Genomic DNA, 21275 nt, shown 5'->3' on the forward strand with positions numbered 1-21275 from the left:
TTGCTGAGCCAGGCCGGCTTGGCTCGTGTCAGACATTAATGAGCGTTTGTGAGGGGTTTATGAGGTCCTGTTATGAAGGTGTTGTTTAATGTCCTGTTCCATGTGCAGGTAAACACCAGAATGAGCCAGCTCAGCACCTCCAAAGTGTCTTCATTAATCAGGAGTGTCTTAATTTATCACCAGAGTGTCTTCATTTATCACTAAAATGTCTTCATGTATCAGCAGGGCAAAGCTGAGTTTTGGGGTGAGGACAGGCTCTGATAAAAGTGTTTTTCCCTTTTTCCAGCTCAGAGCAGTCCTTGGAAAAACAGCCCGGCTGGACGTGGTGGTTTAGCTGTGGTTTTATTTAATTAGTAAATGCAGCACGTGTTTGTGTGTTGGAAAGGGGAGCAAAGTCATCAGGGAATCGTGGGGTGGTGTGGGTGGGAAGGACCCTCAAGAACATCTCATTCCACCCCCTCCACGGGCACGTGGGAGGTGGAACTGTCTCTCCAAACTCCTGAGATGAGGTTTGGAGCCCCCATCCCTGGAGGTGTCCGAGGAATCCCTGGACGTTGGTCTGGGTGTCCAGGTGGGGTTGGGCACAGCTTGGACTCAGTGACCTTGGAGCTCTTTTCCAATCCCAGCGATCCTGGGATTCTGTTTTGGTGTTCCATTGGTCTCAGGGGTGGGTTGGATCCCTGGTGCCTGCTTTTTTGAACGCTTCACCCACATTGGTGTCCTCAGGGCTCTCCCTCCTCCTGGGCTCAGATCTCCCTCGATCCTTTCAGGTTTATCTTTATGAAGCTGGTGATTTTTTTGTGTTTTGCATCCTAATCTTTAGAAGAGCTGACATTGGATCCTTCAGCCTGTCTGGGCTGGAAAATTGAGCTGACACTGCTCTTGTTGTGCTCCTCACTCAGGAGCTGAGTTTGGGCCACGTGTCACCTGTTGATTCATCACTTTTATTTCCTGGTTGTGCCTGAGCTGTTACAACTCTGTTAACAACGATACGGTGACAACATCAGGGCACTAATGAGCTTTTATGATGTGTTTGGAAACACCTGCAGAAAGCCTTGACATGGTTCTTGTCAGGGTTAATGTTTGTGTTCACGGAAATCCACCCTGCAGTGACAGGAGCACTGAGCAGAGGGGACAAATTCCAGCTCCTCCCACGCTGGAGTAAAGATCTGGACTTTTCATCATTAACAAATCCCTAAGATAAGATTTAACATCTAGCTTAATCTTCAGCTGGCTGAAACCAATAATTAGGTATTAATTCCAGTGTTTTTGACCTTGGGGATGAATTGCTGGCCAGTTTAATCCGAGGCGAAGGTGGATGTTGCAATCGCCGTGGTTATCTTTGATTATTGTGGCTGTCCCACCCTTGGAAGTGTCCAAGGCCAAGATGGACAAGGCTTGGAGAAACCTGGGACACTGGAAGGTGGAATGGGATGGTCTTGGAAGTCCCTTCCAACCCAAGAGAGAAGGCTTTGAGGCGAGGTTTAATAAAAGATGACAGAAGTAAGAAAATACTTTTGTTGTTTTATTTTAACCAAATGGGAACGAGAGCGGGGCAGTCGCTGGGGCTGGGAGCGTCCATCCAGCTCACACCCGTGCCACCCTCGGCATCTGTCCCAGAGCCTCCTCCTCACGTTGAGCAGGATGATAACCCCAACCAGCAGGGATTCATCAGCAGCTGGCATTCCAGAGCCCCATTTGTTGTTCCCAACGTCAGCTGTTCCAGCAGCTTCAGGTGCCCTTCGGTGACTCCGTGGAAAAAATGCCTGACGAGGTTTTGCCTCGGTCACACCCCGTTTATGGCCCTTTTTGCCATTCCCCAAATCCAGTCATGATTTATGGTTTCGAAAATGTGGGGCTTTTAATGTGATATTAAATGTGGTCTTGCCTTTCTTTCTGTTTTATTGTTCAAACGTGTAAATTGGGTGCTTGGTGTCGAGTTGAAAGAGGAATCCTGACTTATTTGGGTCTATAGCTATAACGTTCAGCTCTGGCAGTTGGCCAGAGCCTTGATCAGACTTTTTATTAGTCTAAAGAACCCAGAACACAGGTTATTCATATTTCATCAAATATTTCATTCCCAATATTTCATTCCCAAGAAGAACTCAGAACTCCAGTTTATCCCTCACTTTTTCAGCTATTCCTGGGCTCAGTTGAGGATATTTTTATCCAGAAAAATGCCTGGTTCCCCCCTGCCAAGGAATGAGTCCAGTCATGGAGAAGATCCCCATAAATATTTTCCCTTTGAGACGCAGAGACAAAGAATCCCCTCCCTATAAAGCTGAAATTGCAGAGTGGGGAAGGCAGTAAAGGACAGGTCATGAAGGACACAAGGGCAAGCCAGCAATTAGCAAGAGTGATTTATCTAAAACAATTAGCATCCGTTAACAAAGCTGGATCTGGAAAGAATCGTTTGGTTAGTAATTGATTAGGAAGTTCTGCCCGTGGGTGATTCACATGCTGGGCACTTCGAGGCCGGGTATAAAAGTGCCTGACCTCACATCTCGCACCATCACTTCTCTTGTCTCACTCTCTGGTGCTGTAGGTAAGTCAATTCCTAAATTCCTGAACTCCTGAATTCCTCCTGAATTCCTCCTCTAACCAAGCCTTCGAGTGTGGTTTGGGGATCAGGCTGACATTCTGCTGATGGGCACCACTGGATGTGGCACTTGGGGCTCTGGTCTGGTTGGGAAGGTGGGGATTGATCACAGGTTGGTGATCCTGGGGGGATTTTCCAACCTCAGGCATTCTGGGATTGGTAAATGAATCCATTTGTGACTGTTCAGCCACTGGGAAATGCAGATCTGGGTGGGATCTGAGTAATATTCCATGCGTATTCCATTTGCATTCAGTACACAATTCCGGGATGTATTTTGGGTTCTGAGCTATGCCAATCCTCCCTGTCCCTCGAGCCTCTTCGTAGCCTTTTACCCTCATGTTTCATTATGACACCAATGTGAATTTTGTTTTATTTTCCTGCTCTTCCCTTGCCCCACAGATCCCCACCCAAGCCATGGTTCACTCCCTGAGCCCCTGCACCGACGGCAGCGCCTCCCCCTGCGGCGTGGCCGTGCCCCAGCCCGTGGCCGACTCCTGCAACGAGCCCTGTGTCCGGCAGTGCCCGGACTCCACTGTGGTCATTTACCCTCCTCCCGTGGTGGTCACCTTCCCTGGGCCCATCCTCAGCACCTTCCCCCAGCAGAGCACCGTGGGCTCCGTGGGAGTGCCCGAAGTCGGAGCCGGCGTCGGGGGCAGCGCCGGAGCCGGTGTCGGAGCTGTTGTTGGAGGCAGTTTTGGTGCTGCCCGAACCCCTGGAGCTTCCCAAGTTTATGGTGGGGCCAGGTGGGGCCGGGGGTACCCGGTGGGCAGCTGCAGACCCTGCTGCTAAGGCCATGGCTGGACGAGGGTGACCAGCAGGACGCGGCTCCAGGGAGAGCTGAGCACTTGGGGCGGCGTTAAAACCATCTGTGGATGTTTCAAGGCCTCAAAGATCTGTTCCCATCCTTCTACCCTTCCTGGTTTTCCTTCTCTAAAGCTTTCCTCTCTTTCCAAGCACTCTGTTCTCAAAGCTAAGGGTTGTTCCTGGTTCCTTGGGGTGTTCTCAAAGCTAAGGGCTGTTCCTGGTTCCTTGGGGGATCTTTGTAGGTTTAGATTAGGGAGAAATTAGCATTTTAGATTTTTGAAATTTAGATTTTAGGGAGAGATTAGGAGGGAATTCTTTTTTTATGAGGACCTGGCACAGGTTGCCCAGTGAAGCTGTGGCTGGCTCATCCTTCTGGAAGTTTCCAAGGCCTGGCTGGATGGGTCTTGGAGCAACCTGGGATAGTGGAAGGTTCCCTGCCCATGGCAGGGGTGGGACTGAATCATCTTTGAAATCCCACCCAAACCATTCTGTGCTTCTGTGACTGTGGCAATGTCAAGCATCTGGTCCGAGACCCCTTTCAGATCCATTTCTAAGCTCTTTCCATGGCTACTGATGGATAAAAACGGTTCTGCAGCGCCCCAGCGCCGTCTCTGCTGCCGTGCTGTGTGACCAGGGCTGGCTGTCACCACAGGAGGAGCAGCCCCAGACACTCCCTGAGTCACCCGGCATCAAACCACGGCTTGTGGGCAGTTTGTAACCTGTGCTGTGTCTCGCCTGCTCTTCCTCATTAAACCAGATGTCACAGCAGCTTATTGGTGTCTCTGTGTGTCCCCTGTCCTTGTCCTGCTGCCCCAACCCCATCCTGCCACCAGGAGAGGGAAATTCCTGAGGGATCTGGTTCAAGGTCTGTGGGTGATCTCCTTTGCACGGCCTCAGCTGTCCCTTCCTTCCCCACATTTCCAGTTTCCAACTGAGATTTTTGCTCAGTTTTGGCTTTCTTGGCTCCTTTTCCTGGTGTCCTGGGGATCCAGAGCACAGGGTTGGAAAACCCTCCAGAATCACAGAGTCCAAGCTGTGATCCTGATCCCCACCTGGTCACCCAGACCAACATCCAGTCCTTCCTTGGACACTTCCAGAGATGCCCACTCCAACCCTCCCCGAGCCCCTTCCAAGGCCTTTTCCCTTTTCCAGGAGGAATTTTCCCAAATTTCCCACCCTGAGCCTCCCCTGGCACTGCTCCAGGCTGTTCCCTCTTGTCCTGTCCCTGTTCCCTGGGGTCAGATCCCAAATCCCTCCTGGCAGATCCCAAATTCCCCCTGGACCCCGCTTTTCTCCAGGTTGAGCCCCCAGAGCTCCCTCAGGATCCTCCATTCCCTTTTCCGGCTGCTCCAACCCCATTCCCACCCCGGACACGTTCCCCCTTCAATAACCAGGATAACCAGAACATGATTTTGATGCTTCCTCATGAAATTGGGGATTTCTTTGGGAATAAATTGGCAATAAACCTTTCCCCAGCTCTGAAATGTTATGCAGAGTGTGAGGAACAGCCTCAGTGTCTTTAAGGATTGCAGGATGACGTGGGAATGTGGGATTATTCCAGGGTAGTCACTCTTTGGGGAATTATTATCCTCATGTGGAAGGAAAACAAAGCTGCCCAGGCACTGTAATAATGTGTAATTAATGCTGGCGAGCTCTGGAGCAGGTGATTAAACCAGATTCTCCCCAACCACATAATCCTTACAAAAGAGAAATCCCTGAAACCTCAAAAGCCAGGGAGAAATCCCCCAAAACCTCAAAGGCCTTTGTTGTTGGGAGTATTTGGGAAGGAGCTTCAGTTTATTGACACCTCTCAAGGTGCTCTTTCACGGCCTAAATTGAGATCTGTGTTTACCACAAACCAGAAAAATCAGTGAAATGATGGAATTCTGCCAGTGGGTTTTATAGAACTATTTTTTATACATTTTTATTCCTTTTGCTTTAAAAGATTTGTGTGAAATGTCTTTTCACAGGACTAAAGATATCGGGTGTCTCACTGTTAATTATGGGTTAATATCCATTTAAATATGGCAAATTTTGAAATTCTTTTTTCTCTTGTTGCCATTTTTTTTCCTGTTCCGTGCCCCACATTCCCTTCTCCTAAAAGGCTGGAATTCTTAACAAATAATTTGAAAATTTTCTCCAGTTTGGGTGAATAACGAGGTGCCCAGCTACTCATTTGGGAACATCCTGAGCCTCGCAGGGAATCTTGCTGCTGGAGGCATCTCCTGTGGCATTAAACGCTCCCAAGGGAACATTTAAATGGATAATTCCCCAGTGAATACATTCCCGGAGTCGGGATGGAATTACAGGAGTTGGTTTGCAGTTATTTAAATCACCCGGCTGTCGTCTGTTATGATAACATCGCAGCCAGGCCGCAAGTTCCTCTCCCCATCCCACTTTTCCTGAGCCTCAGGACACGAAAGAATTCAGGTTTTAGGATCTGGGAGGGATCAAAGAGGCTGTGGAGGAGTGATAGTTGAAAACTGGAGCGACAGGAAATTGGTTCACACCGAAAGAGGGGAAATTACGTTGGGTTTTGGGAAGTTCTTCCACAGAAGAACTTGACGGGGAATCCATGGAATATCCTGGCACAGGATATTCCATGGGTTCCCCATTCCTCGGGACACGAAAGCATTCAGGTTTTAGGATCTGGGAGAGATCAAGGAAGCTGTGGAGGAGATGATGGTTGGGAACTCGAATGACAGGAAAGGGGGAATTGGTTCAGACTGAAAAAGGGGAAATTTAGGTTGGATTTTGGGACGTTCTTCCATGTGAGGCCCTGGCACAGGATATTCCTGTGTCCTCATCCTCCTGTGTCCTCCTGCGTGTCCTCATCCCTCAGGACACAAAAGAATTCAGGTTTTAGGATCTGGGAGAGTTCAGGGAATCTGTGGAGGAGCTGATGGTCAGAAACTGGAGTGACAGGAAAGGGGCAATCGGTTTAGGCCAAAAGAAGGGAAATTTAGGCTGGATTTTGGGAAGGAATTTTTCCACATGAGGCCCTGGCACAGGATATTCCATGGATTCCCCACCCCTGGAAGTGCCCCAGGACAGCTTGGAGCCACCTGGGGTGAACTTTAAGGTCTCTTCACCCACCCAGAACAGACGTAGGAGAAAAATGTTCCTGAGACATCAGGACAGATCCATGGAAAACGAGCTTTGGTGTTGGGAGGGATGTAATTCCAGGATGATTTGGAACTTCCTGACCTCTCCTGACAAGCTGGAACGAACAGGTGAGGAAACGTCCCGTCCCTGCTTGGTGACTCCTGCCACGGGAGCATCTGGGGTGAGGAATTTGGCACTCCGGTGTCTCCAGAAGGGTGACCTGCAGCAGAGGAGGAGATCCTGGAGGTGCCCTGGATCCCTGGAGCTGAGGGACGCCCTTGGAGCCGCCACATTCAAAGCAGGGAGGGGAAGTGAGGTGGGAGCCAGGTGGCTCCAGGTCAGCGTTGCGGCGGGAGGTGACAGCGGGTGACAGAGCTGGGGCTGGCAGGAAATCACCACCTGTGGGTCCTGTCCCCAGGGGAAGATCTGAGGGGGACATCAGGAGGGAAGGACGTCACATATGGTGCTGTGCTGGCAAACTCGGGCAGGGACGGAGGTCAGGTGGCACCAAAGGACTCAGAATTTCACCCAAATCTTTGTCTTCCTGAGGTTTGTTCCATCTCCCCTCCTGTGCAAGGATGTCCAAGCCCTTCCCTGCTCTCTGTGCAGGCAGGAGAAGGCTTTGTGTGCCCGAGGCATCCCAGGGAGATAAGCTGAACTTACCATGCTGGGAGACTCCACCATTTCCTAATGCTTTCCCCGGGGAGCCCAGCCCATTTCCCTGCTGACAGCAGGAGGGTTGCAAAACCTCTCTTAAAGGCTTTGCCACGTTCAAAGGGCTGCTCTGATTTACTGGGGCTGTGCTCTGCTTGGGGGGAGGCTCCTCCCTGACCTTCCCCCATTCCTGGGGCGCCTCCATCCATCTGGGGCCGTCCTGCTCAAATCAGGGCACGGAGGAATCTGACCAGCCCTCGCTCTTGGCTGGGGCTGCTCCTGCCCAGACAAGGAAATGGAGCTCTGGAGCTCAGCTCTGCTCTGTGGAACGGGCTCCAGGTCAGAGTTTTGGGGAAAATCAATGACACGATGGAAAGAAACGGATGTCGAGCTGGAGGATCAGCGTTTCTGCTGATGGCTCCTGGTTTTCTGCCCATGGAATGGCTTCTCCAACCTCCTCCCTTAATTATTTTGTCAAGCCTTTCCTCCACTTTGCTCTGAGAGCTGGGAAATGCAAAAATGCTTCTGCAGGAGGCCACCATGGCGAGAGGAGGGGTGGTCATGGCTATCTCTGGGAAATCAGCCCAGAGGTGACCCCTCAAAGTCACTCCTGCAATGACATTTTTGATTCCTGCTGAGCTCTTTGATGTGGAACTGGGCTCACGGGGGATCCAGGCAGCTCTGCCCGGTCTCTGCTTGTTGAAACACCTATCATCTTTAGTATTCTAAACTTAAATCGTCTTTGGTATTCAAAGCTGAAATAATTTTTAATGTTCTACATCTAAATTATCCTTCATGTTTGAAGCCGACATAATTTTTAAGATTCTAAATCTAAATAATGCTTCATATTTGAAGCCTAAATAATCTTAATTATTCCAAATCTAAATAATCTTTAATATTTTAGACCGAAGTAATCTTTAGCTTTCTAAATCTAAATAATCATTAATGTTCTGGACCTAAATAATCTTTAGCATGCCAAACCCATGCCAGTGCTCCTGCAGAGGCATAGCAGAGGCTGGCAGGAGCTCCCTGAAGAACCGGCTGCTCCATCTGCAGAGGAGCTGAACCCTCCAGCAGCTGGCCATGGCTTGGCTGCCTTTGGTCTTTCGTCTTGGGTGCCTTTAACCTCGAGCATCACCGATCTCCTCCCTTGGATGGCCACGAGATCCCCCTCAATCTCTCGTTTTTTGCGATTTGTCGCGCAAGCACAAACCGCGGCTTTGCTCCAGGAGCCTCTCCTCTCCGGGGGCAAAATCACCCGAGCGATGCCCCTGTCTGGGGAAATATTTGGGTAAAGCCAAAGTCTGGTTAAGGTTTCGCCTTCTGCTGGGGGAAATGAGTCAGGGCAGGGGCCATTGCGTTGGAGATGTGGTGACAGTCCCTAACATCCGGAGTCCGGCCTGCCCTCTCATTGCAGGGCTCCTGAGGGTGGCTGGGGGTCCCTTTAAAGTGCCCAGACAAAAACAAAGCAGACATTTGATGCTTCTAACCGGAGTAATTTTAATGGAAATGAGAAGCAGTGAGGAACAGAAAGAAGAAGTTGGCAGAGATACAGAAGGGGCTTTGGCGAGCAGAGCGATCCCGATGGTGAGCGATGATTTTCCTGGTGGAAATGGTGGAGTTTGCCAGTCCAAATGTGTTTCTTTCTTCGTGTTCACTGTCAGGTGAGGTGCAGCAGGGACTGAGAGCAGGAGCTCCTCTGCTAAAGGTCACCTTTGTTCAGAGTCGAAAAAAGTGGATTTTTTGCAGAAACTCCCACACAAAGTCACTGCGGATGAACTTGGAAAGCGCTTTCCTCACACCCAAAAGTCTCTTCCCACTCCACCAAAGTGCTCTAAAGGTGCCTCAGCCCTTTGAAAATGACAGCTAGAGAGACAGGAGATACTACAGAGGGTTACATGGGGTGTGCTACACAGCCTGGCGCCCACACATCCCCCAGAGCTGGAAGCGTGAGCGCTCGGCGTTCCTCAGTACGGTAACCAAAGCCATGAATCTGTGCCCTGCATTCCGTCCTATGGGAGCTACTCCTGCTGGGAACAGCTCAGAGGGTTCTGTCCCCAAACTGAACAGAGAAGGGGAGGCTTAATCCCATGTTTCCCAGGTTACCAAAGTTACCCACGCAACCCAGGAGCCCGGGGAGCCCCTCAATCTTCCCCGAGAGCTTCCCAACAATGTCCCCGTTCAGGTTGGCGTAGACGGTCCCGCGGATGTTCCCGGAGGGGTGGAAGACGTTCCCGACGTTCCTGAAGCCATACGGGGGCACATCTTGGCACTGGTCCCGGTAGAAGCTGAAGGAGCGCCTAGGACGGAAGTTGGGGCTTCCAAAGCCACCGAAGTTGTCGTTGCCTCCCTGGGCGCAGCAAACGCTGTCACAGCACTCCTTGAAGGAATTCATCCTTGTTGATTTGGAGAGCCTGGAACACACACCCAGAAACAAAAATTTATGAGCTGCTGAGGGCAGAGCAAAGGCTCCGACTCGGTCCCTCCTGTGCATCGGTTTAACCCTCTTAATTAACTCGTTTATTTTTGTAATATCCTCAATCCCAAACAACTTTGCTTTTTTTTCCCCCCGTCAACTTTTGCAAACTGCTGACTAAACGTAGCGAATGAGGGTTTTGCCACCTGAGAGCTGAGCTTTCCTGCCCCAGAAATCAGAGAAATATAAAAAATGAAAGAAAAATGCAATAAATATAACCCAGAACTGAAAATGACTTTTTACTACAAGATTGTGGTAGCAAATTTCCAGTTTTCAGTGCTTTAAAGCCTAAGATTTTAAAAAAGCACAGGAAAGACGAGCAAAACGCCTTGAGTGGAAGAGCAAAATTCCTTGAGATTGCAGGAAATTTTGCGCTTGGCGTTGCCTCTAAAACAAGAAATTTATTACAGAATGTCTGTACCTGCACATAGGCACAGGTTTTTATTTATATGCTATAAAATATATGCTGACACAGCAGTACCTGTTAAATAAATATATAAGTAACCACCATAAATTTAATATATATTCATATCCAAGTTCATATCCATATTCATATTTGATATATAGTTCTACTTATGAAGAAATATTAAGAGAAACATACGCACAGGAGAGTAGAGCCAATGCTTACCTCTGCTTCGCTGAGAGGAGAAGTTGAGAGGAGAACTCGAGAGGAGCGGATGACTTTTCGGAGTCAGGGGTCCGGTTTTTATACCATCCAAAGTGGTTCATCCCACCTCTTATTCCTCCAACCTACGTCACAACCATTTTCATATTTTCCGTGCTTGGCGTCGCAGCGCCAGCATAAACGCTTTAGAATTTCTTTAATCTTAGAGTATTTCTAGGGAAATTGCCCCTGAATTCCTTGTGGCCAAACAAGGGAGATACTTGAGGAGATATTTATTAATTTGGAGAGATATCTATTTGGGGAAATATTCAGGTTGTTAAGGCGGTGGCGCCGTAGGTGGTCCGTCGGCTTGGTGTTGGCGCCTCTCGGTGCCGCTGGCGGAGGACAAAGAGAGAGGTTGTGCTTTGGTGTCCCAAGGATTGAGAAGCCTCCACTCAGCACCTCCATGACCTTCCTGGTGGAGTCTCACGAGGGGTTCGTATCCCAGCTTCTCCAACAAAAACCCAAAGACATTTTCCAACCACCTTGTGGGCAATCCCCAAATATTCCTTCCAATTTTAAGTGATTTTCTTTTGGGATAATTTTTGTCTTTCATGGAAGAACATCACCTTAATATGGTTCAGGAATCAGAGAACTTGAGGAGTGACTGTATTATTAAATCTGGTGGTGTCTTTCAGTGGCAAACTATTAATATTTAAATCCAGCAACACTTTGCAAATTGAAAACATTAATGAGTGTTTATGAAGTGCTTTGGTATTCAAAATTTGGAGGAAGCCTCAGCATCCTGCTTGCTCATTATTACGCTTATTTTATATTCAAATTAATGCCAGAAATTAGGTGAAGGTCACCCAAGGAGCTCTGCCCTAAGCTCCACAGTTCCTCCCTATCACAACTTCTGCATGTGGTGATTCTTTGTGGAAAAAATACCAGCAGGGTTCTTTTAGTGTTCATTTAATGCTCTTTTAGTGCTAATCCTGATAATTTCTTTATTTCCAGATCAAATTGAGGCTTGAATTCTCCACTTTGCTCTGCTGAACTGGGGTCAAGCCTCCGGTGAATGATGCTGCAAAAAATGCAGTTGGATTTTTGTTAAAAACATTCTTCCTGTTCCTGCAGCACCACAGCTTTGATTCAGGAGCACTTTGGAATTGAGATTTATTAATAGTTCTGCTCCTTTTTCCTGAAGTTGATGAGATTTAATGTAAAATCTGTACATTTACATTTCCTTTATATAAAACCCCATGGTGCATCTTCCTACTGAACACAAATACTTTCAAACAAGTTGGAAAGTTTTCCTTTTTTTACTGAAAATTTCTCTTTATCCAATGACCTTGAAAAATCAGAAACAGCATTCCTATAATTAAAAAAAATTTCAGATTTGACAAGGGAGGCAGTAAAATGGTATCAGGAATGTTGCTGGCCCAGAAAATGTTAAGATGAAAGAAACCTGTAATACGTGGGACATACGGGAACACACTAATAATCCCAAACAATGAGGAAAATTACATTAATTGAAGATATGACGCGTACAGGCACATTTGTTTGCCAACCAGTAGGGTTCCAAACCTTTTGAATCCACAGGGCGTCTGAGATAAGCCAGGAGGGCAAAGCTGGAGTATAAAAAGGGCTTGGAGCGCAGGGCTCCTCATCAGCATTCCCGCCTTCTCCTCCCTGTGAACTCGGTAAGCTTTTCCTCCTTTCTCCCCCTGCGCTGGGAATTTTCCTTTCAGAATTTCTGTTGGGGTTGTGGCTCCTCTGAACTGTCAGGTTCTGCTGCTCCTTTTACCTGGGCTCGCTGGGTTCAGCTTTTAAGGCTGCAGGTGGAACTTTCCTGGTCCTGTTGGTACCTGGGTTCCCTGATAAGGGATTTTCAGGACAGCAGAGGTAGGGAAGGGTTTCCCCACCATGACACTTGGTGGGTTTTTCTTAAATCTCCTATTTTAAGTGGGATTTTGGGTCTGTCTGGCCACACAGATGTTCTCATGTGTGTCCACGCTGTGTGGTTTCTTCTGTGGGCTCTCAGCATTTCCAGGTGCAAATTAAAATGGGTGGAAAGCACTGAAATGGGCTTTAGGGTGATGGAGCCAAAACCTGAGGGGTGTTATGACAGGAAAATTCTGGGAAGACTTTCCTGATAGCGTCAGGAATGCAGAGCTCCATGAAAAGCTGATATCCTAAAAGAAAATTAGGATTGCTAATTGCCTCAGAAAAAACCCTGAAGCAGCAGCAAGGTTTTGATCTGTGGCCACTGATTCCATCAGGGGTTCCACCAATGCCAGGAATACAGAAACAGTTTAATGCGAATATATTGAATCTGCATGAATGCAGAACATAAAATAATTTGAAGGCAGTGGGTGAATGAGCAGATTATACAAGCAGGGCATTAAGGAGCAGCTGAGGTCATAATTTTTCCTCTGCCCTCGTTCTCACGGGACTGGTGAGGAGGAAGATTTCGCCCTCTGAGGTTGTACTCTCGGAGCATTCACCGCTCTTCCTTTGCTCCCCGCTGCAGGTTTCTCCTCCATCTCCCCAAGATGACTTTCCTCCAAGGCCAGTGCGACGACGACTGCTACTCCTCCTGCAACTACGGGGGCCTCTACGGCTACCGGGGCTACGACTGCGGGAGCCCCTGCGGCTACCGGGGCTACGGGAGCCTCTACGGCTCCCGCGGCCTCTACGGCCTCGGGGACCGCTACGGCTACGGGAGCCTCTACGGCTACCGCGGCATCTTCGGCTCCGGGGACTGCTACGGCTACGGGGGGCTCTATGGGGGCTACCGGGGCCTCTACGGCTTTGGGGACTGCTATGGATACCCCGGGTTCTACTCCGGCCGCTATGGGTACCCCTTTGGCTCCCGCTACGGCCGAAGGTTCAGCTTTGGGGGCTGCTACTAAAGCTGGAGGGAGCCACCTCAAAACCCAGCCCGGGTTTGGTGGGATTGGTGGAGAGTCCAGCAGTGGAGACCGTGGCTGGGCAGAGTTTTGGGGACAAGAGGCATGGCCGGGGCGCTCTGAGAGCGCTGCGCTGCTGCTGAAGGGCTGGGGATGATTTGCCTTCATCCCACTGCCCCAGCTCTCCTCTCAACCCAGAACTTCTCCTCAATCCTCCAAGCAAACCGAATTCCGTGTTTTTGGCAGTGCTGTACAAAAAGATCCTTCTGACTGGATGATGTGGGTGTTATGTGACTTTGGGAGTGTGGTCTTTCCCTTTTGTATCCCTTTAAAGTTATCTCTGTGTTTCGTTCCTATTAAAGATTTTTTTTCTGCATCAATTCAGCATTTCTGGGTTTATTTGTCATTTAAGTTTCTCAAACAGCTTGAAGTCTTTGGCATCCAAAATCCTGAGGAAGCCTCAGCATCCTGTTTGCTCTTTTTTAACGCTTATTTTAAATTCGAATTAATGCCAGAAATTGGGTGGAGGACACACAAATATGAAATCCTTCACAGCAAAAGGATTGGAAGACAAAATTATGAACTCAATCCTGTGTCCAGTTCTGGGCCTCTCATGCCAAGATGGACATTGAGGGGCAGGAGTGGGTTCAGGATAAGGGAATGGAGTTGGAGCAGCTCGAAAAGGGAATGGAGGATCCTGAAGGAGCTGGGTTGGGCTCAGCCTGGAGAAAAGGGAGATCCAGGGGGAATTTTGGGCTCTTCCAGGGAGAATTTTGGGATCTGATGCGAGGGAACAGGGCCAGGACAAGAGGGAACAGTGGTGGCTTTTCTTGTGTGGATGTTGGTCTGGAAAATTCAAACCACCCCCTTGATCTTCCACACGGAACAGAAGAAAATCCATTTGAGCTGAATAAAATCCATTTTTATGGGTGCAGTTAAAATAACATACTAAATCCAAGGACTAAAAGCCAGAAAATGGGGGAGAAAAGTGGGGGGCAAAAGGCAAATACTCCTAAAGACAAAAAAAAAGATTGAAATGTCCTCATTCTTCCTGGCCAGCCCCTTCCAAGACCTGACCAGGAGGAAATTTCTCCTCATGTCCAACCTGAGCCTCCCCTGGCACATCTTGAGGCCATTTCCCCTTGTTCTGTCCCTGTTCCCTTGGATCAGATCCCAAATCCCCCCTGGAAGAGCCTGAAATTCCCACTGGATCCCCCTTTTCTCCAGGCTGAGCCTCCCTTAGGATTCTCCAGACCCTTTTGCAGCTGCTCCAGCCCCTTTCCCATCCCTGGACATTCTCCAGCCCCTCAATGCCCCCTTCCCATCAGGGACCCAGAGCTGGACACGGATTTGAGTCCAGAAAGTCCCTTCAGAATTCCACAACTCCCAGAATACCCACCCAAACCAAGGACACAGGCAAGAAAACAACCGGACCTCAGGAGGTTTGTTTTTTTTTTCAAATGCAGAAAGTATTTAATAGAGCAAGAAAAAGAGCTGGCACAGATACAGAAAGATTATAGTTTTGGGATGCTGGAGGCAGCTCCAGGAGATGAGTCACTGCTCTCCAGAACATTCCTTTTTGCTGAAGTTGTGTTGTTCATCCTTCAGGTCCTCGTAAAAGCAGATCAAAGGCGAGACAGCCATAATGCTCCCTCACCCAGGGCTGCAGAGCAGTGCTGGAAGTGCTCATTGAAAATGCAGATGACACCAAATCTAATTTCACAGAGGGCCTCCAGCCCCATTGCAGCAACTCCGAGAAGTTTCACATGAATTGCAGATCGCCCCTCCTGTTGCTGAAGGGGCCGTGGGAGGCTTTAAAAGCAGAATACCAGGAGAGTTGAGAAAGGCAGGAAGAAGGAGACAGAGACAACAACAAAAACCCAGAAATCCCAAGAGATTTCAGAGCACAGCAAAGCCCCCGCTGGTGGTGGCTTCACCGTGGGGGCTCCGCGCTTGTGCAAACATCAACAGCGGGCTCATCCGTTCGTCTTCCGTGGGTCCGTTCACAGGGGTTTTTCCGTGGGTCCGTTCACCGGGGTTTTCCCGTGGGATCAGCAGCAGGGGTAGCAGCAGGAGTAGGAGCAGCACGAGGGGTAGTAGCAGCGCGTGGTGCAGCGCCGGGAGCTGCAGCAGCTGCCGTAGGAGCGGCGGCAGCAGCTCAGCGTGCGGGTGATGCAGGGGTTGCAGCTGTAGCTGCGGGTGCAGGTGCGGTAGCAGGGGTAGCAGCACAGGCTGTAGCAGCACGGGGAGTAGCAGCACGGGGAGTAGCAGCAGGACATGGTGGGGTGCAGGGGCGGAGGTGAGCCTGGCACAGGGTGGGAGAAAAAGGGTTTGTGAGGGCAGGGCTGTGGTGTGGGCGAGGTGAGGTTGGGTGGAAGTGTTGAGTGAACCCCTCGGGTTTGCCCTGGGTTTTCATATCGTAGATTCCTAGAATCCCAGAACCCCAGATACCCTGGATTCCAGAACCCCAGATACCCTGGATTCCAGAACCCCAGGATCCCAGAACCCCAGGATCCCAGAACCCCAGATATCCTGGATTCCAGAACCCCAAGACCCCAGAACCCCAGAATCCCTGCATCCCAGAACCCCAGAATCCCTGGATTCCAGAACCCTAGAACCCCAAAATCCCTGGATTCCAGAACCCCAGGATCTCAAGATCACTGAAGTTGGAAAAGACCTCCAAGACAGAGCCCAACCCCAGCCCAGAGCACTGAGTGCCACATCCAGTCCTTCCTTGGGACGGGGACTCCAAACCTCCCTTCCAAATCCTGAAAACCCTTTCCAAGAAAGGAAAATCTTCCTGAAGATGGGATTTGTTTGGTGTCCAGGCTCCTGGGACAGGCTGGGGTAAATCCCATCTCAGTGAGGGAGTCCCAGTGTCTGACTCGAATCCCTCCCGGCATTTTCCGGAGTTCTTGGAAATGCGCAAGTCAAGGAGCTCATTAAGTCTCCAGCCTCCCTGTCTGCTTTTAATCTTGGCACATAAACAATTCCTTCTCCTGGCTTTGTTAGTGCCAGTTCTAGCAAGGACACTCTGCTGGACAGAGAAGGTTTAAACCCTGCAGCTCAGAGCTGCCCCAGGGACTCCAAAGGGACAAAAACAATTCCTGGGACTTTTCCATATCCCCCATTGCAACATCCCACCGCAAAGAGCCATTTCCTCCTTGCACAACCAGGACTGAAAATTTCAGGTGTCACCACTGGAAAAAAAGAAACCCAGAACTTCTAACTCAGCCTCCCATCTTTCCAAAGACATGGGAATGTCCATGCCCCCCTAGATTAAAAGCATCCAGGAGAAAGCACCCATGAGCAAAGGATTTTCCCCCAAATTCAAGGATTCTCCAGGAGAACGGGATCCGGACTTACCGAGTTCAGTGGGAAGAGCAAACCAAGAGGAGCCGTGTGAGGAGCACCGGGGTTGGGAGCATTTTTATATTCCCATTGTGGAGGTCGGAGCAGTTCCCCGAGAGCTCCCCTTAGTCATGGGGCAAATTTGGGAAGTACATCAGCAGCCCAATTGCTATAATTGTTTTCCTCTGCATTTAGGACAATTTTGGAATTCCTGGGGTTGAGCACTGTAATTACAGCCCGGGAGATTCTTTCATCTCCAGGCTTTCCAGGACAGAGGGATTTTTGGGAAAGCACTTGGAGGACAGCTGGGAATGGGGCTGGAGGCTACACAGAACAGCTCCAGCCGCAATTCCTGGTCGGCTGGGAAGGCATGGATTGGTTCTTTACCTCGTGGCCCCACCAGCGAGGTGGGCACTGCACATTTTGGGGTGACGTAAACCAGCCGGGGAGCGGAGGAGAATTACCCCGAGCGCTCCGGGATTTCCGTCACAATTAATGACAGGCGTTCCATTGATTCTTTTAGCCCCTTCTCCTGCCTATAATTTGTCCTAAGAGAGGTGCAGGCTGAGGCATGGGATCAATTAAGGCAGCATCTGAGAAATGTGGTTAATTTTTATGGTGTGAGGGTTTTGGATGGTTTTTTGTTTTTCCTTTTTTTTTTTTTTTTTTCCCCCAGATGAAACTATTGGAAAAATTTGCTTGAGTCAGTGTCTTGTGATATCATTCACGTGTCTGATGTTTGTAGGGTTTATATATGGGACCCATGGGCATGAGCTGGCCAGAATCCCTCCCTGTCCTGGGCTGCATCCATGGGCAGGGGGGTCAGGAAGGGGCTTCTCCCCTTCTTCTCTCTCTGGTGGGATCCCACTGGGAATTCTGTGCCCTGTTCTGCTGTCTCCGAAATAAAAGGACCTGGAATTGTTGGAGCCGGCCCGGAGGAGACCACGAATTTGATAGAGGGACTGGAGCCCCTCCCTGATGGAGCCAGGCTGGGAATGTTGGGAATGTTGGGACCCCAGAGCCCCTCCAGGATCTGCAGGGGCTCCAGGGAAGCTGGGGAGGGATTTTCCCTCAGGAACTGCAGGGACAGGACACAGGGAATGGGGTCGGGGGGACAGAGGGGGAATTTGGGTGGGATTTTGGGGAGGAATTGTTCCCTGTGAGAGTCCCAGGTAATTCCATGGATTTCCCATCCTGGAAGTGTCCAAAACCAGGACTTGGAGCAACCTGGGGTACTGGGATATGTGGTTATTCCAACCCAACCCATTCCTAGTTCCATATCCATAACAATGAGCCAAAGATCTTCTCTTCCACCTTAAAAAAAACCAAAAAAACAAAAAACTTTTGGGGTCCTCCTCAGCTTTAGGGATGAAATCCAGGCCTCCAAAACTCACAGGAGTTAAAATAATCACATTATTTTCCTGCCTCGGGTGGGCTGGAGAGCACAAAGGGCTGGAGGTTCCCCTCTGGAGGGATTTTCCCTGAGGCAGGAATTGCTCTCCAACCTGCTGTGGTGGCATTTTCCAGCAGGATCTCTGTCACTCTGCTCCAGGGGACAGCAGGAATTATAAATAAATATAAATAATTTAAATGAAGAAAAACCTCCCTTGTCCCCCGGGGGCTCCCTTCCCCGCTCTGCTTGTGATACTCGAGGAATTTAAACCGGGAAGGGTTGAAAGAATCCGAACATTGCCAAAGGAGCTCTAATGATTGTTTTGGGAGGGCGCTGATACCAGAAATTCTGATGAGGCTCAGCACTTCCCCAATGCCTGTCATTATCCTCATTTAATATGCAAATGACGCTTGGCTCACTGCGAGGGAAGGTCATACAGGGAGGTATTTGCTGAATTTTTTAAAAAAGCCTCTTGATTTGTGCTGGGAAGGCTGAAAATCAGCGTTAATAAGATTTGCTACAAAATAATTTTATAATTATAACTCCCATAACTTCCCTTGTCCGTTCTGAAATCTGGATTTCATCACTAAAGCTGAGGAGGAGCCAAAAAGGTTTTTTAAGACAAAAATATTGTGGGTGGTTTTTTTTTGTGTTGCCAGGTTGAGCTGAGAATAGATTAATAACCGCTGATGGAGAGGAAACCAATTATTTTAATTGAAGGTGTGACATGGGCAAATAAATTTAATTTTGTTGATGTTTACATTGGTCAGATAATTTCTGAATGACCAAAGCACCTCCCAAAGGGCCAAGGGACACTGAAGGGCCAGGAAATGTCCTGGAAAAGTTCAGCAAATGCAGAACATTTTCCAAAGTCCCTTCAATGATCCAAATTAATGCAAAATTTGGGTGCCCCAAACCCTGAAAATGCGAAATTCCTGCAGAAGCAGGAATTCACTTCTGTGCCTAAAAACACGGGGAAGAACTCAAGAAAGAGTTCAGTCATTAGGTGGAAATATAATTTATAGAACCTTTAGTTAATTAGAGAAAGATGGAGTGAAATTCCTGGGGAATAATAAATGGAGGCATCTAATGAAGGGCTCTGATTCATGGGACGGGTTAAAACCTGCTCATCCCCATTCAGTGCTTTTCTATTTTTTTTTTTTATATTCTATACAAAATTTAAGCCTGAACATTTTGAAAAAACTACGTTCTGAAAATACAAATCGATTCCAATTGCTTTCAGACTCTGCAACAGGAAAGATTATTTTCTACTCCACTCTTTTTTTAAACTTTTAAACCAAATTCGTGCCTGAGCCAGAGCAAGTTTAAATAAGAAATGAATCCCTTCAGCTGCTGAATTTGCACCTCCTAACCAGTGGAGGGAAACGTTGGTTTGCGTTTTTAGCCTGTTTCATCGGATCTGAACTCCCGCAGAAAAAGGAAAAGCCGGAATTCGGGGATCCCGGAGGCTGGAGAAGCCTCCAGGATCAAATCCAAGCTCACCCAGAATTCCAGGAATTCCGCGGACACCTCCAGGGATGGGGATCCAACCCTCCCTGAGCCCCTTCCAAAGCCTTTCCAGGAGGAATTTTCCCAAATTTCCCACCCTGGCGCAGCTGGAGAGGGAGCAGAGCCCGAGCTCCTCTCGGGGATTTGGGGGTTTGGGGAGGGAATTCCACCTCCCACCTGCATTCTGGGGCTGTGGGGAGACAATTCCTGCTGGAAATCCCTTCCAAAACGGGATCGTCCTGCAGGGCAGAACTTGGGCTGGGAATGTCCTGATTCATTTTTCCTAATCTTCACATTTTTCAGTGGGAGCTTTGGAAACAGGAATGGTTTTGGTGGAAGAGGGGCAGAGTTGGGACGTGGCAAATGTGAATTTTGGAGCAGAAACTGAGGTGCTCACTGCGCCCTCAGTCCCCTCAAAATCTGCTAAAAATCTCAGCTCTGAAAACTGGTGCCACTTTTTGATTTTTTTTTTTCCTATACGTGCCACATAAATATTTTACAAAGTCAAATATAATATTAAAAAGAAGATTGAAACACAACAGAAGGCAGCGGTGTGATGCAAGATCTTTTAATGAGAGGAAGAAGTTACAGCTCGTAGCAGCACAGGAGGTTCACACCATCATACACTGAGGAGCAGCTACACCCCAGAGCAGAGGCTTGGGGAGTAAAGCTGGTGTAGGAGAGGAGCGGAGCTGCCAGCACAGCCAGACGAGGCTCCCGCTCCTCGGGACACACAAAAAACCTCATCCCGAAAGAGAAGGAACAGCAAAAAAAAAAAAAAGAGCGAATTAATCAGAATAACACCATGGAAGAGACCCCAAACCCTCAGGGAACCGGAGCTGAGCCGGAGCAAAATCCAGCCAGGAGCAAAATCCACCCAGGAGCAAAATCAATGCAGCCAGGAGCAAAATCCATGCAGCCAGGAGCCTTCAGGGCGGGCGCTGGGGTTTGCCGGGCTGCGCTGGGCTCAGCACTGGTAGCAGGGGTAGCAGCTGCCGTAGGAGTATCTCTGGAAGTAGCGGGAGGAGTAGGGCGGGCAGTAGCGCGGGCTGAAGCTCGGGCAGTACTCGCGGTAGCCGCAGAGCCGCCCGTAGTAGCCCTGGTAGCCGCAGGGGCTGCCGCAGTCGTAGCTGCGGGAGCTGCAGACGGTGCCGTAGCTGCAGGGGGAGTAGCAGGGATCCTCACACTGCCGCTGGTAGCAGAAAGTCATCTTGGGGCTGGAGAGGAGGGAGCCGAGGCTGGAAGGGAGGGAAACAAACCCGTGAGGTGAGACCCGACAGCAAGTAAACCCCGAGTAAGAGATGAAGGGAAGGGAGAGGCAGCGAATCACAGCACAGCGCCCTGATCCATGGCTCCATGCCGAATTTAGGGCCAGATCTTGCCCCGAATCCTCCATCCTGAGGAGGGAGGCGAGGCTGGAAGGGAGGGAAAGAGGAATGGGAGAGTTGGGGAATGGTTTGGGTTGGAAGGGAATTAAAGCTCATCCTGTTCTACCCCTGAACGGGCAGTGACAGGGGTCCATAACCCTAACCCTACGCCCAACCCTAACTCTAAACCTAAACCTAAATTTTACCTTAACCCTAACCTTAAACCTAACCCTAAACCTAACCTTAATCTTAACTCTAACCCTAACTCCATCCTTAACCCTTACCCTAACTCTAACCTTAACCTTAATCCTAACCTTGACCTTAACCCTAACCCAAACCTTCCTCCAGCCCGGGGAGCCCCAAGCTGGCCTTGGACTCTTCCAGGGATGCAGAATCCTTGGAATATCCCGGATTTAGGGCCTCCCCACCGTCCCAGGGCTCCCATCTGGAGCAGTGTGAAAGGAGAGCTCCGAGGTGGATCCAGCAGGAATTTGCTGCTTT

At 49.3% G+C, this 21275-nt stretch overlaps 2 protein-coding genes across 2 annotated transcripts; both read left to right on the forward strand.

Moving 5' to 3' along the window:
* The first annotated feature begins 3013 nt into the window (after positions 1–3013).
* LOC136568292 (claw keratin-like) lies at positions 3014–3388 on the forward strand. Its single transcript, XM_066568224.1, has one exon. It carries the CDS (start codon positions 3014–3016, stop codon positions 3386–3388), a length of 375 nt encoding a protein of 124 aa, XP_066424321.1.
* Positions 3389–12797: 9409 nt separating this feature from the next.
* On the forward strand, positions 12798–13157 carry LOC136568294 (keratin-associated protein 6-5-like). The gene has a single exon (XM_066568225.1). It carries the CDS (start codon positions 12798–12800, stop codon positions 13155–13157), a length of 360 nt encoding a protein of 119 aa, XP_066424322.1.
* The last annotated feature ends 8118 nt before the right edge of the window (positions 13158–21275 follow it).

Source organism: Molothrus aeneus, chromosome 31 (assembly GCF_037042795.1).
Source record: "Molothrus aeneus isolate 106 chromosome 31, BPBGC_Maene_1.0, whole genome shotgun sequence".
In the NCBI taxonomy this organism is placed as follows: domain Eukaryota; kingdom Metazoa; phylum Chordata; class Aves; order Passeriformes; family Icteridae; genus Molothrus; species Molothrus aeneus.

Excerpts from the sequence above, each read along its gene's own strand:
- LOC136568292 (XM_066568224.1), top strand. The coding sequence starts at position 3,014 with ATGGTTCACTCCCTGAGCCCCTGCACCGACGGCAGCGCCTCCCCCTGC.
- LOC136568294 (XM_066568225.1), top strand. The coding sequence starts at position 12,798 with ATGACTTTCCTCCAAGGCCAGTGCGACGACGACTGCTACTCCTCCTGC.